We start from the raw sequence: 17,337 nt of genomic DNA on the forward strand, positions 1-17,337 counted from the left end.
GATGTGACTCAAGTGGCTTAGTGCCTGCTTTCCACATGGGAGGTCTCAGGTTTGGTTCCCAGTGCCTCTACAAGGTCCAGGGTTCAATTCCCGGCCCCAGTACCTAAAAAAAAATGGATTGATTTCCTTCCTGTTTGCTTTTCCTAAATATATCCTAATAGGTAAAAATTGTTTCAGAGCAGTTTATTTCAGTTCATCAAATTTATTTACTTAGCATAAAAAAAAAATTGTCATTTAGCAGTTTAATCAACTTTATGCTCTTGTTTTTTTAAGAATGCACAAACTTTTATACTGATCGAGAGCATAAAGACATTAAAACAGTCATGCATCTGTTTTAAGTGATAGTATTGAGATTTGCACTGTAGGATTTGGTTTTGCAGTATGAAGGGGTAGTTAACATTCTGTGGGCACATAGGCAAGACAGGGCTTTCCATGTAGCATTCACATGGTGGACTGCTGAAATTGCGAAGTCAACCTAGAAGTTCTGTGAAAAGGTAAAGTTTTATGTTAAGTCCCTGGTCTTCTGTAGTCTATGGAACTCTGCTAATTTCCTATCTCAGGAAGTGATAGCAAAATAAGGAAGTAATCTTCTGGGTGCAGAAGAGAATGAGATGTGGGAATGCTTTCTTTTCATTAACTTTAATAATTTTAAAATAGTAATAAAAGCTAACTTATTCAGTGCTTACTATCAACACTTAATTCTTATGACAATTATTTTAATTTTACAGAAAAACTGAGGTACACAGAGATTAAGTTACTAGCTCAAGGTTATAGCTGGTGAATGCTTTTGGAGAATGTTCCCTAGTGGGGATTGGCTAGAGAAATTTTAGCCAATTTTTTTTGCATTTCAAATATTCATTTACTGTTTTAAAATAGAGCACTCAGTGGCAGAGTTTATCATATTTTACTTAAAGGTAGCCTGGTTAAAACTCTTCAACTGTTTGTCTTAGATAGGGATGGTTCAATTAAAACTGGTAAACTGAAGGTCATGTTGAATATCTTTTCCTCAAGGATGTCTAACTGGCTGTTTTTTTCTTCCTTCTTTAAGAACCTTTCTGTCCTTCCTCTTTCCCTACCCTAGTATCTATTAGCTTTTCTCTATCTCTTGAAAAAATGTTTAGGGAAATTATACAGAAAACCATTTTTAAGTGTCATTTTCCCCATTTCTTTCATAGAGCACATTTTTTAATAGTGCATCATTCTCAAATATAGGGGATATAAAAACTTGAGTATAAAATTATTTGAAAGTAAACATTCTAGAGTAAAAATGAGTGATTTCCCCCACCCTGTATTCCCTGATCCCATTTCTTACATCTTTCTAGACCATAATGATTTCAGTGTACATCATTTTCAGGAATATTATTTTTGAGTGATTTCTAATATTTCTTCCAAAAAGGTTTATTCTTCTTGACCTGAAAGCAGTGTAAGAAGGAAGGGAGTGCTGTCCAAATTAGAATTGTTTTGGATACTTGTTTATTATTTATGTTATTTAACTACTTGATTTGGAAGAATGGAGTCAGGATGTCTTGGGAAAGTAGCATTTATGTTTTAGGAAGTCCTTGCACCTTCATGTCAGCATGGAGAAGTTGAAGTTGCTATTGACAGTTGAAATAATAAAATTAGATTGTTCCTATTCCTGACTTTGGTGCTTGCTTTTTATTCTAACCAGTTGGCATATGCTTTTTTATTAGGTAAAGTCTGAGTCTGTAGTTGTAAGAATTTCTAAAACCTCTTTTAAAAAAAGAACTGCTGAGGAGCAATTAATAGCTAAGGGAGAATTTTAGAATTTTTTTAGCCTGTGTTTTCATTGATATGCATAGTTTATAAAACTTTTATCATATTAGATCAGTAATTGTAAAACACCAAGTTCTCTAAGATGAAATATTTGAATTTCTTCAATTATTTTCGATTTGATAGAATTGAGAGTTCTGATGAACAAGAGTTGGATTAAAGGCTATTTTCAGGAGGACGTATTATGTTAGTGCACACGTTTCTCATACCTTATGTTTTATGTTTAGGTCAAAAACACAGATGAAGATTCCAGAGACATGATTCATTAAACAAAATGTTTCTAACGAGAATTAATTCTTAGAACTTAGCCTATTAATATAGTCTTGAATATTTTGGACTTCAGTTGCCAACATTTTCTGCATTTTCTTTTTTATTGAGACAATCAGATAAATGAATTATTCATAAAACTTTCAGTGTCTAGTTGTGGATCACCGAAGATCCTGTCTTATAAATTCTGTCATTAGTGCCATAGGGTAATTTAATACTCTTAGTTATTCTAATACCTTATATTTTCAGGGTTTTAAAAAATTTGGAAACATTTTTAGTAATATTTAGGCATAATTTTCATACTTATGAAATATATACAATTTAAGTGTTCAATTAGATATGTTTCTTTTTTTTCAAAAGATTTATTTTTATTTAATTTCCTCCCTTTTTGTTTGCACTTTCAGTCTGCTCTCTGTGTCCATTTGCTGTGTGCTCTGTGTCTGCTTGTCTTTTCTTTACAAGGCACCAACCTCCCATGCGGGAGAGAGGCACTCAGTCACTTGAGCCACCTCATCTCCCTGCTTTGTTGTGTCTATTGTCTTTCTTCTTTGTGTTGTCTTATGTCGTCTCGCTGTTCCTGCCTATCATACCAGCTCATGGTCTTGCTCATCTTCTCCAGGAGGCACTGGGAACTGAATGCGGGGCAGCTTGCCGTGCGGGCCAGCACTCCGTGTGGGGCAGCTTACCTTCACCAGTATGCCCTAGGAGTTGAACCCTGGACTATATGGGAGCCTTATCACTTGAGCCATATCCACTTCCCCCTAGATAAGTTTTTAAATGGTATGTATTTATAGGAACATCTCTCAGATACGGGTATTTCTCTCATTTCAGCTTTTGTTCCTTTCTAATCTTTTCAGCCTTAGGTCACTACTTTCTGATTTCTGTCACCCTATTTAGGATAGTTTCTTTTTGGACTTAATCATTAAAAAAACAGTGTTATGTCTACTATTTTAATCTAAATGCTGGAAAACGTGACAATTCAATTTTGTTAAAGTTAGATGATCAGAAATCCATTTTGCTTAGCCATTGTGTATTAAATTCTATCTTTATCCGCAAATACTGAATGAAAGAAAACTTATGGTGCCTACTATATGTCAGACACTTACATTTTGGGGCTAGAAAGTCAAGTAAGTAGTGATCTCTTAAAAAAAAACCTTTAGGAAGAAATTTGTATTCTTTCAAAATGTTACTTTTATCTGACCTCACTAAAGAAGTTCTTGAAGACTGTGGGTATTTTAATTTAGAACTTGGTCCCCTTTTTAGCAGTGAAGCAAGATTATTTTCATTAAAATGCAACACGTATTTAATCGTACAGAATCTTAAATTTTTAAGGATTGCTACCATTTTCCTTGAGCTCTTTCGTGGATAAATACCAGTTACAGAATAGCTTAAAAGAGAGTTTAGGAGCCTTAGCTGTTACTTACATGGAGCTATGTAGTCTTATTTTGTGTATTAGAGACTGAAATAGTATTTGAGATATCCCTGACTGACATTAAAACTTGTAACTTTAGTACTGAAAATTTGTTTTGGCTAATGGTTATTGCATATTTCTGAAATTGACAGTTTCAACTCAAAGTAGCATCTGATTGGATAATTCAGAAATGCTAATTAAGACCCTAGTTTGCAAAATTTTCAGTTAATATAAGTTATTATTACATTGTTAAACTAATGAAGAAAAGTAATGTTTGAAAACTTGGTGAATGTTCGTGATTTCTCTGACAAGTTTCAGAATTATAACAGTTTTAAGAAAAATCTGTAAAGGATATGGATATCAATTTAGCATATAAATACGTTTTAACTTACCTTTCTGGCTTTATCGAGATTACCTGAAATAGAATATTGATGGTAAGAGCAAATCAGGAATGTGCTTTTTTTTTTTTTTTTTATTTGAATTATCTGGGTAATCTCAAAGGAGAAAAGAGAAGTTCTAGAGATTATGGACTTAAATTTTTCTTACCTTTGATGTTTAACCTTGAGAATTTTCATCATTTTGTACAGGAAGATTAGATGTGAGTGTAGTTTTTGATAAATTTATAGCAAGACCATTGGGCTGTATGATAGGATGCAGTTAAGTTGACGTATTAGTCTAGTAATGAAGTTGTAATATCAACTGGGGAATAAGGAGCAGGTAGTACTTAAAGAGGAGTGCAACAAATTAAAAAAGTTAGGAATTACTTAATATGTACTATTTTCTCCATTTTCCTTTATCCTGTCGTGAAGGTTTCCTTTACTTTTCTTTTTATGTTGTGGATATAGTGTATATTTTGGATAAGGCAGGGAAGCATTTTACTTTCTGCTTAATATGTATAGCCTCTTTATATATATGGAAATAATAAGTAGAACTTAATGGAATAAAATGATAAAATTTTATTTCAGCTGTTTCTAAGGAATCAGGAGACCTGTTTTCCATGTCTGGGAATGTTACTTAATCACATTGTATTTTTCCCTTCATCTGGGGTTGAGTCAGATATTAGTGGCTTTCAAATAGAGTAGCTAAGCAAAGAAAGGAAATTTTATGTGTGAACTCGTAACTTAAAAAAAGTGGAATTACTTTGGTTTAAGTAGGTAATAGGGGTCTTAAAACTTGGAAACCACAGGTTAGATGACTGCCACAATCCTCTAAGGTCCAGTTGTTATCTTGAAAAAAGTTTTATTTTTTTTTGAGGCACCAGGGCTGGGAATTGACCTGGGACCTCATATGTGGAAAGCCAGCACTCAACCACTGAGCTACAGCAACTCCCTTGAATATGTTTGTTTTGCTTTTAGGCAGTATCAGGGATCATACCTGGGACCTCATACATGAGAGTCAGGCATTCAACCACTTGAGCAATAGCTGCTCCCCTATCCTTAATTTTTTTAAAAAAAAGATTTATTTATTTATTTCTCTCCCCTTCCCTGCCTCCCCCAGTTGTCTGCTCTCTGTGTCCATTCGCTCTGTGTTCTTCTGTGTCCACTTGTATTCTTGTCAGTGGCACCCAGAATCTGGGTCTCTTTTTGTTGCATCATCTTGCTGTGTCAACTCTCCATGTGTGCAGTGCCACCCTGGGCAGCTTGCACTTTTTTCATGCTAGGTGGCTCTCCTTATGGGGCGCACTCCTTGCGCATGGGGCTCCCCTATGCGGGGGATACCCCTGCGTGGCACAGCACTCCTTGAGTGCATCAGCACTGCACATGGGCCAGCTCCATACGGGTCAAGGAGGCCTGGCGTTTGAACCTTGGGACCAGACGCCCTATCTGTTGGGCTAAATCCGTTTCCCTATCCTTAAATTTTGAAGACTCTAAAACCAGTTAGAACATCTGAAATTCCCTTATTTTGGACCAATATCCAGGGAAAGAACACAGGAATTTCTTATTCTGCCTCAGATAGTCTACTTTCAGTTTATTAGTTTAAACTTCAGTATCCTGATATATCCTCATAAGTATGTCTGCAGGCAAATTACTCACCTAGTATGACTGAGAAGCTCTTTCATATTGATCTAGTTACTATAATTTGGGGAAAATGAAGAAAATGCTTTTAAATAATTTCTGAGGTTTGAGTGAGGCTAGTGGTAGACAGGAGAAGGAGGTTTGTTCTTTTCAAGAATAATGCAAAATAGCATACAATAAGTATGAGCATGTCTCCACAGACTTCTTGTTCATACATTAACTAACCAAACTCCAATCCATCTTGTCTATTCTTTAAAAAAGCTATGAACTGCGATATCTGTATGTTTTCATTTACAGTACAATTAGATCTGTACATATTCCTCTGTTTGCCTTTATGGTTAAGTTCAGAGTGGTTTTCTCTCTCCCCTCAAATGAGATGTTGGATTAGCTCATGTTAGATTTGTTTTCCCAAAAATTTAAAAAATTTTATTTTTAGGAGGTACCAGGTATTGAACCCTAGGACCTTGTCCATATGAAGCAGGCACTCAATCTTTGAGCTACACCCGCTCCAGTCCTAAAACTTTTTTTGACAATGGCTGACAGTAATTGAAGGATTACTGTGTGCCAGGTACAGTATTAACATTAAATCCTCATAATTTTGAGGTGGTATGGATTATTTTGTTGCCTTGTTAATTTTTTTCCCATTTTATTTTCAGATGATTTTTGATTCTGTCATAAAATTAAATCAGCATATTTAGAATTTATAGTTTTGTAGTTCCTTTTTTTTAAAGAGATTAAAGTTTTTTCTGATTTAGTTTGACTTAAAAACATGTTTTTGTCTCTGTCTGCATGTCAAAGCTGTATTTAAGATTCATTATTCTTGAATCTAATATTGCCATAGGTAAGAATGTATTTAGAATTCTTACAACTGGGGCACTTTTTTTCTTTCTTTTTTTTTTTGAGGTGCTGGGATTGAACCTGGGACCTTGTATGTAGGAAGTTGGCCCTCAACCACTGAGCCACATCAGCTCCCCTAAGTTGGTTTTTTCATTTGTTTGCTTGTTGTTCTTTTGTTTTTAGGAGGCACCAGGAATGGAACCTGGGACTTCCCATGTGGGAAGCAGGCCCTCAACCACTTGAGCCACATCTGCTTTCCTGGAACACTCTTAATTTGGCTTAATTTAAGAAAGTTATGGGGAGTAATGAATTCTTTATACTGAATTTTTCCCCATGTATTCATCTGGTTGCAATAAATTTGAATGTATAAAAGCTTACCTGCTCCATGTGGATTTTGTTTGTTCTTATGATGTTTGTTCTTTTTTAAAGCTATTGCTGGAGTGGATTCTTTTGGTCTTTGAATAGGGTTTAGCCAAATGATTAAAACCTTTCCTCCCTCATTTTCCCTATATGTTTGATCTTTCAGTTTGGACGTAATTGAATTCTTTATTTTCTTCAGGTTGAATTGACCAAAGCAATGGTTATGGAGAAGCCTAGTCCCCTGCTGGTCGGGCGGGAATTTGTGAGACAGTATTATACGCTGCTGAACCAGGCCCCAGACATGCTCCACAGGTAAGACTTATTTCTTGTATCATCTAATGCTGTTTTTTGGAACGACGGTACTTATCTTCCTGTCCTTAGATTCTTTTTTTTTTTTAGTGTAAATTTTGTTACTAGAGAGGTCGTAAGTCTACAGAACAAACATGCAATGTTCCCATTTACCTTCCCTATTAATACCTTGCATTAGTGTGGTATCTTTTGATGAATATTATTTTAAGTGTACTATTAACTCTAGTCTATTTTTTACTTTTGGGTTTGCTGTGTTATATAGTCCTATGGTGGTTTTTAGAAAATTTTATTGTAATAACATCTATATAGCCTAAAATTCCCCCTTTTAACCACTTTCAAATTTAAAACTCAGTGCTGTTAATTACATTTACAGTGTTGTGTTACCATCACCCCCATCCATTACCAAAGCTTTTTGATCACCCTGAAATTCTTTACCAATTAAACATTAACTCCCCAGTTCCTATCCTCACCCTGATCTCTGGTGACCTGGATTCTATTTTCTGACTCTATATAAGTTTGCTTTTTCTAATTATTTCATATCATACAATGTTGTCCTTTTGTGTTTTCTGGCTTATTTTGCCCAAACATATTTTAATCATGTGCCTGTTAGGGTTGTTTGCGTATTAGCATTTTGCACATAAGTACCAACAAAGTATGATGCTACCATTATATAATAATTGAAAGGATTTATAACTATTATAAAAAATTAGACTTAAGTTACCTAAACTTTTTATCAGAAAATAACATCTGAGAGTATGAAGATCTAATATGCATGCACTTAATTCTGTTTTTCTTTAGCTGTTTCTAGTAAATCATGCATATTTAATAAAAATGTTTTGAAGAAAATTCAAGTCTTTTCCTGTAATAACATAGTACTTTCAATGTTGATGTGCTTGTTGAGGTATCTTTTTTAAACATTTATTTATTTTTCAATTTATTTCCCTCTCCCTTCTCTCCTCCCCCTGTTGTCTACTCTCTTCCATTTACTGTGTGTTCTTCTGTGTCCGCTTGCATTCTTGTTAGTGGCACTGGGAATCTGTGTCTCTTTTTAGTTGTGTCATCTTGCTTTGTCAGCTCTCTGTGTGTGGCACCACTCCTGGACAGGCTGCGCTTTTTTCATGCAGGGCGGCTCCCCTTATAGGGCGCACTCCTTGCATGTGGGGCTCCCCTATGCGGGGTACATCCTTGCATGGCAGGGCACTCCTGGCGTGCATCAGCACTACATGTGGGCCAGCTCATCACACAGGTCAGGAGGCCCAGGGTTTGAACCGTGGACCTCCCATGTGGTAGCGGACGCTGTGTGAGTTCAGCCAATTCCGCTTCCCTGAGGCATCTTTTTAATAGAAATGATGCATGTTTATTATAAATTAAAATTCAGATTTATAAGCAAATTATGGAAGACTCTAATAATACCACTCTATCAATTTTTTGAGATACATGCAAATATGTTTTTATATATTGTCTTCTGACTTTTTTTTACCTGATAATGTGGAGTCCTTTTTCAAGAATACATGCATCATATTAATTTTAGTGACCCCAAAGTTTTGTTTATTGTATAGAGATACAGCGTACTTTAATTCTCTAATGATGGATGTGTAGGTTGCTTCCATTATTTCTGCTATTATAAATAATGCTCATTGCACAAAACTATATTTATATGGACTTGTTAGACTAATTCCATAGATGTTGCAAAATGTATAATTTCTGGGTCAGAACTATTTTTTCCCTTGTACTTCCGCCATATTTCATATTGGATATCACATGATTTTAAGTGCAAAGAAAATTTATAAATTCTTTTTGAGTACAGGATTTGGCTTTGCTCTGAAAATGGAAAATATCTCTTATGTTTGTTTAAGGCTTTATTTCCAGAAACTCTTTTTTTTTTTTAAAGATTTATTTATTTATTTCCCCCTCACCCCCCCTTGCCTGATCTGTGTCAATTTTTGCTGTGTGTTCTTCTGCTTCTGCTTGCATTGTCAGGTGGCACTGGGAAACTGCATCTCTTTTTGTTGTGTCATCTTACTGCATCAGCTCTCCCGTGTGTGTGGTGCCACTTCTGGGCAGGCTGTGCTTTTTTCCTGCGGGGCGGTTCTCCTTGAGGGGTGCACTCCTTGCACATGGGGTACCCCTAAGTGGGGGCGTGCCTGCATGGCACAGCACTCCTTATGTGGCAGCATTGCATGTGGGCCAGCTCACTACACGGGTCAGGATGCCCTGGGTATCGAACCCTGGGCCCTCCATATGGTAGGCAGATGCTCTATCAGTGGAGCCACGTCCGCTTCCCCAGAAGCACTTTTACAACCTTTTCTTCCTGGATCGTTATAAAAACTTTTTGTAAGGAATTGTGGGAGAGTTAGCTTTATATTACAGAGAGTAAAAATATGCTGGTAGTCACATAACTATTATTAAGTGGTTGAATAAGCCTGGACTTTTTTTTTCTTCTTCCCTCCTGCCACCCACCCCCCCACCCCCGCTTTTTGTGCTTTATGTCTAGAATTTTATTCTTTGTCTTTGTAAGATCAATTGGAAATTTGAAAGGGGCTAGACTTGAAAACTACCAAATGCATTAGTAAACTTGTCAATATTTTTATTGATTCTAAAGACCTCTTTTTTTTTGCATGTTATCATCTCTGCAATTGAGGTGCTTCTTAGATGTAATGAAAAATGATTTAGCCAGCAGTAAATTGAATTTGGCTGACATGCAACCTTTTAATAGCTTTAAATAGAAAGGCAGACTCAGGTTTCTTGTGTACCACCTTTTTTTGGCTAGGTAGGATCAGGATACAGAATAACATGTATGGTTTCATTTGTGAGAAAATATTTATTTGGAGGACAGATATAAAAAAAAATCCTAATAGCGCTTATCCCTGGGTTGAGCATTTTGTGTGTGTTTGTCTGTGTATTGATTTCCCAATCAAATACCGTTTTAACAAAAACAAAACAATTGAGAATATAGAAGAATTAAACCTATGGGGAATTAAGCTAATACTGCACCAGCTGAAATTGTTAAAAAGTACTTGGTGAGTTACAGGTTTTTAATGGGAACTGTTCACAAGCATTCTCAGATGTAGAAGAATTCCCCATGTCTATAGGGAATGTAGATGTCCCCAGTCTACTTGTTTTCATCCTAAGTAAAAACAGGATCTTTTGTTTTATTTTAAGTTGCCTCCCTGACATAAACTGCTACCAGATCTTTCCCGATATATGATCATCATATTTTGAAACACAGACTTCGTGACTTATAATGTGATGTTCTGCCTCATTGACCAAATTCATTCCCATTCTGCAAATGTTGATCTGAGTGCTATGTGTGTGCATGGAGGGGTTGGGTAATTTTTTGAATACAAAGATGAAAAAGAAAACACATTCCAGATGTCTGTCAGTGAGTCAAATAGTACCAAACATGAAAAATACCTGGTCTTGATAGGATACTTGAAGATGAAAAGTAAATTATCTTCCTGTTGTACAGATTTTATGGAAAAAACTCTTCTTATGTCCATGGGGGATTGGATTCAAATGGAAAACCAGCAGATGCGGTCTATGGACAGAAAGTAAGCCTACCAAGCTTTATTTTGGCTTTTAAACAGCTAGACAGTAATCCATAAAATTGAGGCAGATGTATGCTTTTAATAGATTTGCTGATACTTAAGTATCAAATTTCTCAATTTTGTGAAATTTTAGGTACCTGATTATTATTTGATTAAGATAAAATAATATTTGTTGAAAAGCTTGTGATGTTATTCTTATTTTGTATAATATATTCTGAAGTTTTTGTATTTTAGAAGATAACTGGTTTTAGCTTGGGGTCATCTATTCTAGAAATTTTAAGTGTTTTAATTCAGGCTGATTATTTTAAAAAGTTAAAATGTGGTCACTGGGAATAGAGTAAATTAAGATAAAGTAGAGTCTGTGTGATTTGTCATGTAGACATGCAAATTCTCTTTACCTCTGTGATGTTTGGAGAATTTTTCTGTTGGAGGTTATATATATTTTTTAAAGTAGTAACTCTTGCCTTGATTCCTTAGGAAATCCATAGGAAAGTGATGTCACAGAACTTTACCAACTGCCATACTAAGATTCGCCATGTTGATGCTCATGCCACTCTAAATGATGGTGTGGTGGTACAGGTGATGGGACTGCTCTCTAATAACAACCAGGCTTTGAGGAGATTCATGCAGACTTTTGTCCTTGCTCCTGAGGTATGTGTGGGAGTGACTGTTGGTGCTATAATAATTAAATACAGGAAAAAAGAAACAATGAAAATGATGCATATCTTTTTAAACACTTATTTTGAAATTTCAGATTTTTATGGAGAAGCTGCAAGAATAGTACAAATAATTTCTGTATATCCTTGGCCTGGCGCCACTGTCAATACTTGCCCACGTGTTTGTAATTTTTGATCAATTATCTTTTCTTCTAAACCATTTGAAAACGATTTGGAGGCCTCTTTGTCTAGTCATCCTTAGGTACCTTAATGGGCATTTCTTAATGAATTCTTTTTTATAACCATAGTATAGTTGTCAAATTTAAGTATTATTTGTGCAGTATAGTCCACATGTAAATTTTGGTAATTGTACCAATAATGTTTTACAGTTATATTACATTTCCTGGTCCAAGATTCAGTCTGGGAATTCACATTGCATTTAGCTATCAAGTCTCTTTAGTCTTTGTAAATTTGCAGTAGTTCCTTATTCATTTTGTTTTTCTTGGCATTGACGTTTTTGAAAAACATAGTCAAATTATCTTTTAAAATACCTCAGTTGGAGGTGTCTTGTTTCCATTTGATTAGGTTAAGGTTATGCATACATAAACGTCTTTACCTCCTAAAGACATATCATTAGGTCCTCTTATTACAATGTTAATTTTGGTTACTTAGATGATCTTCACCAGCTTTCACAACTGTAAAGTCAGTATTTTTCCTTTTCGGATTGAATTTTGGGAAATTATTTTCATTTATGCAAAATCCTGTTGTTGATTAAGTTTTTATGCACTGGTCTTAGTATTCATTGATGGTTGTTGGTGGTGGTTTTTTCTTTTTTTTAAAGATTTATTTATTTACCCCCCCTGCCCCTCTTTGTTTTTGTGCTTGCTGTCTGCTCTCTGTGTCCACTCTCTGTGTTCTTCTGTGTCTTCTTGTCTTCTCTTTAGGCGGCACCGGGAACCGATCCTGGTATCTTCTGGAGTGGGAGAGAGGTGCTCAGTCTCTTGTGCCACCTTAGCTCCCTGGTCTGCTGCATCTCTTATTGTCTCTTCTCTGTGTCTCTTTTTGTTGCATCATCTTGTTGTGCCAGCTCTCCGCATGGGCCAGCACTCCTGCACAGGCCAGCATTCCTGCACAGGCCAGCTTGCCTTCACCAGGAGACCCTGGGAATTGAAACTTGGACCTCCTATATGGTAGATGGGAGCCAGTTGCTTGAGCCACATCCACTTCCCTTTCATTGATGATTGTTGATGGAATCAGTTGCTACTCTGATTGTTACAGGTAGAATGGTGACTTCGCTGAACTTTTTTTTTTTTTGGTTTTTTGAGGTATTAGGGCTGGGGATTGAACCCAGGACCTCATATGTGGGAGACCAGTGTTTGACCACTGAGTCACATTGGCTCCCTTGAGTATTTTTGTTTGTTTATTTACTTGTTGTTTGTTTTGTTTCTCTCTAGAAGGCACTGACAGCCGAACCTGGGACTTTCCATGTGGGAGGTGGATGCTCAACTGCTTGAGTCACATCCACCCCCAAGAACTTTCTTTACATACGTACATACATACATACATACATACATACATTTATTTATTTACCTTCCTTCCCTCCCTTCCCCGCCCTGCTGTTTTTTGCTGTCTGTGTCCATTTGCTGTGTGATCTTCTGTCTCTATTTCTCTTTTTGTCTTCTAATTTTTTCTCCTAGGATTCACTGGAATTTGATCGTGGGGACCTCTGATGTGGAAGAGGTTCCCTGTCAGCTGCACCACTTCATTTCCTGGTTTCTGCAGAGCTTCACCTTGACTCTCCCCATCATCTTGCTGTGTGACTCACTTGCGCGGGCACTCAGCTCACCATGCAGGCACTTGGCTCATCAAACGGGCACTTGGCTCACCACATGGGCACTTGGCTCACCGCACGGGCACTTGACTTACCACACAGGCACTCACATGGGCACTTGGCTTGCTGTGTGGGCACTCACCTCAGCATGTGGGCACTGGCTCACCACGCAGGCATGCTTTTTTCTTCTTTTTCACCAGTAGGCCCCAGGGATTGAATCCGGGTCCTCCCATATGGTAGGCGGAAGCCCTATCACTTAAGCCACATCCACTTACCACGAACTTTCTTATTTATTATTACCCATTGACTCTTAGTTTTTTCAGTTGATTATGGTACAGTACAAATTGTTTTGATGTCTAAGACATTCCGGATCTGGCCAGTGCAAACTGCTGCTTTTTGACATGTTTTCTCTTTTTTTGAACACTTTGAGACAAGATGTTCCAGACTCATCTTGTACTGTCTCTACTTCAATTTTGCAATCGGCTGAATTGAAAGCCCTGGTTCTTTTTAGTCATCATGCTTATATTGATAGGACCACAGACTTACGTTGAACAATTGTGTTTGTATTGCCTTCCAAACTAACCTAAACTCAGGAGGGCCAGGGAACTTTAAGTATGTATTAGTGGTTCAGTTCAGACTTGCTGAATAAAAGACCATTTTCTCTAGCATTATTCTTCTGTTCAAGATGCTTTTTGGTTTAAAATATTGACCTTAAAAAAATCCTGACTCTTTTCCATTTGAATATAAAGTAACTTGTCTGTTTGAAAAATTGCGTGGAGTCATTTTAATCATGATTTAGAGGAAAGCTTGATTTAGAGGAAGGCTTAGATTTTCTGCACTGTTAAAGTAGATGAACTTCTAAATATGCAAAGACACATGTGCTAATGGTGGTCAGTAAGACTTAATTGTAATTCATTTTTTTCTTGAAAGGATCTAACTTCATTATATTGTGATGCATTGTTACATAAACTTTCATTTAATATTCAAAGCTCTGTGGTATATGTTGGTGTCCCTCTTTTATTAGATGAGGAAACTAAGCTTCAGAAATTAATAGCTAGTAAATGACGTAGTTGGTTTTGGACTCAGATGTATCTTATACCTAACATGAATAAGCATTTTCTGTTGCACCACCCTTGCGTCTGGTATCATTGTCTTAGCTATAGATTTAGGGTATTTTAAATATCTGGTATAGTTAGGAATATGTACTTAATCAAGAAATGATTGTTCTTAATGACTTGAAGTTTGGGCTGTGGCATCTTTTTTTTTTTCCCCAAGACTTATTTATTTATTTATTTATTTCTCTCCCCTTCCCCCTCCCCACCTTGGTTGTCTGTTCTCTGTGTCTATTTGCTGTGTCATCTTTGTCCACTTCTGTTGTTGTCAGTGGCACCGGAATCTGTGTTTCTTTTTGTTGCGTCATCTTGTTGTGTCAGCTTTCCGTGTGTGTGGCGTCATTCCTGGGCAGGCTGCACTTTCTTTCGCACTGGGCAGCTCTCCTTATGGGGCGCACTCCTTGCACGTGGGGCTCCCCTATGCGGGGGCGGGGGGCACCCCTGCAGGGAACGGCACTCCTTGTGCGCATCAGCACTGCGCATGGGCCAGCTCCACACGGGTCAAGGAGGCCCCGGGTTTGAACCGCGGACCTCCCATGTGGTAGATGGATGCCTTAACCCCTGGGCCAAGTCCGCCGCCTGTGGCATCTTATATACTTAGAGCTTTATCAGTTGAATATCAGTCAGGTGGTGAGGATAAATGTTTTGAGCATACAAAATATATATTTGAGTGTACTCTTTTTACAACCATAGTATGGAGCAGAGTTTTTCACCCTCAGGACTGTTGACATTTTGATCCACATAATTCTTGTGGGGAGCTGTCCTGTGCCTTGTAAGATGTTTAGCAGCATCACTGGTCTCTACTCACTATTTGCCGGTAGCATACTTGCTCCCCCCAGGTTGTGAAAACTGAAATGTCTTCAGACATTGACAGTTGTCTCCTGGGGGGCAGAACTGTCCATGGTTGAGAACCACAGTTGGCTTTTTGCAAGTCTGCTGAATAAATGAAAACTTTCTGTTGGTATTGCAGGGCTCTGTGGCAAATAAATTCTATGTTCACAATGATATCTTCAGATACCAAGATGAGGTCTTTGGTGGCTTTGTCACTGAGCCTCAAGAGGGTAAGTAATGAAAAGAACACTATAAGATACTTGTCCACGTTTTTTTTTATGACATCAGACTGCCCTAAGAATCTGGGTTTCTTGAATGTTTTCATTATATATATATATATATTTTTTGGTTAGGCCAGTAAAAATAATTTATTGGCAAATGGGGGGAAAAAACAGAATTTGCTGAGAAATGGGAGAGAAGGATGGTAAACTGTTTGTTTTTAATTGTCAAGATAGGTGAAAGGTCTGAGATTTTTACCTTAAAAATTTAGGTTAGCCTGCCACAATTTCATTGATGTTGGTAGAAGGCCCAAGACTCCTGAGTTAAAAATGGACAGGTTATTAAAGCAATTAAAGTAGAATTTTTACCCCAGTTATCACAGGGCACCATGAAGTCCAAAAGATACCTTCACATGCAGTGGGTTGCATTGTAGGAGTAGAAGGAACCCTGAGTTAGGGAATAGAATCTTTCATAATAGTGAAGGTAGTGAATATGCCTGCCCTTTGCAGTGCTTATATTTTTGAAAAGATAGTCTGGGACAAAGGGTAGCTATTCCCTAATTGTTAGATGTACAGAAACACAGAGACCCATGGAGCATTGTCTCCTAATAATAGTAGTATTTGAGTAAATATATGGCAGAGACTGTTCTAAGTGTTTTATATTTTTTTTGTGTCATAGTATAGCCTAATAGATAGGTATTGTAGGTACTATTGTCACCATTTAATAGATTAGAGTACTGAGCTGCAGGAAAGTAATTTATCCAATGTCATATAGCTAGTTAGGTTATAAAGCATGGGTTAGATTACTAATAAACTAACTTTTTATTAGACTTTAGAATCAGTGTTCTTAACAAGAACACTGCAGTTACCTTAAACCCCTTTAAAAGTTATACCATGACTACGAAATTCCCTTGTTTTTATTTGTGTGTGTGCACATGCACACTTTCCTGGTTTCATTGTCTTTGATCATAGTGAACATTGTAAAGTTGAATATATTTGTAAATTAAATAATCACAAAGTACATTCATTTCCTTTACTCAGAGTCTGAGGAAGAAGTAGAGGAACCTGAGGAAAGACAGCAAACACCAGAGGTGGTACCCGAGGATTCTGGAACTTTCTATGATCAGACTGTCAGGTAAGGAAAACTGGATTGGCCTGTCCATAGCTACATGGAATCCCTTTGTTGGAAGACAGCCATATATCCTCAGAATTATCTCAGAAAATAATGATAATTTTAGAAACAAAGTTTTGCTTTTAGTATCTCTGAGTTAACAAAAATAGGTAACTTGTTTAATAATTGTGTAATAGGTAAATCATAATAATTGTGGGATTCCAACAATGTTCATTTTCATCTTTTTATTACATAAGATCAGAATTCAGCAAATAATGATTACCTTTAATATTAACACATTGAGTGCTTTTAAAAAATGATGCTTGATTTAATATTCAGATATAAGTATAAATCTTTGATCTTTTTTAGAGTGAGGGTGTTATTTTTGGATTCAGGTTCTATAGTTGTGCAGAGTTTCTTGCTGAATCAATGGAGCAGAATGATAATTTCTCCATTTTTTTTGTAAAAGCAATGACTTGGAAGAACATTTAGAGGAACCTGTTGCTGAGCCAGAGCCCGATCCTGAACCAGAACCGGAGCAAGAACCTGTATCTGAAATCCAAGAGGAAAAATCTGAACCAGTATTGGAAGAAGCTCCTCCTGAGGATCCTCAAAAAAATTCTTCCCCAGCACCTGCAGACATAGCTCAGACTGTACAGGAAGACTTGAGGGTATGGAACATGTCTTCATTTTTATTCTATGTCTAGTTTATTTTAGTTGAATTTTATAGGTACATTTTTAGATTGGTGGTTCAGGGAAATTGCTTGCATGTTAAGCCATGCCTTAGGCAGGAAATAAGATGCATATTGTCTTACAAGATCAAAAGTAATATTTTCTACCCCAAGGATGTTTGAATACCTTTTAGACCAGAAATTTTAAGTGCTATTTTATTACCTTATCAACAGCCCCTTGTCTTTTGAAGTATTTCATTTTTTAAATTGCAGATTAATTACATGCTTGTTAGAACAAACAATTCAAATGCACAATATCTTTTTGTAAAAATAAACAAAATCACAGAACACTGGCTTTTCCTTGCTTTT

At 36.7% G+C, this 17,337-nt stretch overlaps 1 protein-coding gene across 2 annotated transcripts in view; it reads left to right on the forward strand.

Annotated features, from left to right (window-relative positions):
• G3BP1 (G3BP stress granule assembly factor 1) overlaps positions 1 to 17,337 on the forward strand; it is a 42,392-nt gene that overhangs the window by 12,657 nt on the left and 12,398 nt on the right. The window contains exons 1-7 of one of the 2 annotated variants that reach the window (XM_058292667.1): positions 2,678 to 2,838; positions 6,881 to 6,993; positions 10,460 to 10,541; positions 11,016 to 11,189; positions 15,108 to 15,198; positions 16,228 to 16,321; positions 16,767 to 16,968. In XM_058292667.1, coding sequence (XP_058148650.1) covers positions 2,836 to 2,838; positions 6,881 to 6,993; positions 10,460 to 10,541; positions 11,016 to 11,189; positions 15,108 to 15,198; positions 16,228 to 16,321; positions 16,767 to 16,968 — 759 coding nt within the window. In that variant the 5' untranslated portion in view covers positions 2,678 to 2,835. Of the gene's footprint in view, positions 1 to 2,677; positions 2,839 to 6,880; positions 6,994 to 10,459; positions 10,542 to 11,015; positions 11,190 to 15,107; positions 15,199 to 16,227; positions 16,322 to 16,766; positions 16,969 to 17,337 lie in introns of those variants that run through there. The other variant, XM_058292666.2, reaches the window with a different exon arrangement.

The sequence above is a fragment of the Dasypus novemcinctus genome, unplaced genomic scaffold (genome assembly GCF_030445035.2).
Source record: "Dasypus novemcinctus isolate mDasNov1 unplaced genomic scaffold, mDasNov1.1.hap2 scaffold_189, whole genome shotgun sequence".
NCBI classification, from domain to species: Eukaryota; Metazoa; Chordata; class Mammalia; order Cingulata; family Dasypodidae; genus Dasypus; species Dasypus novemcinctus.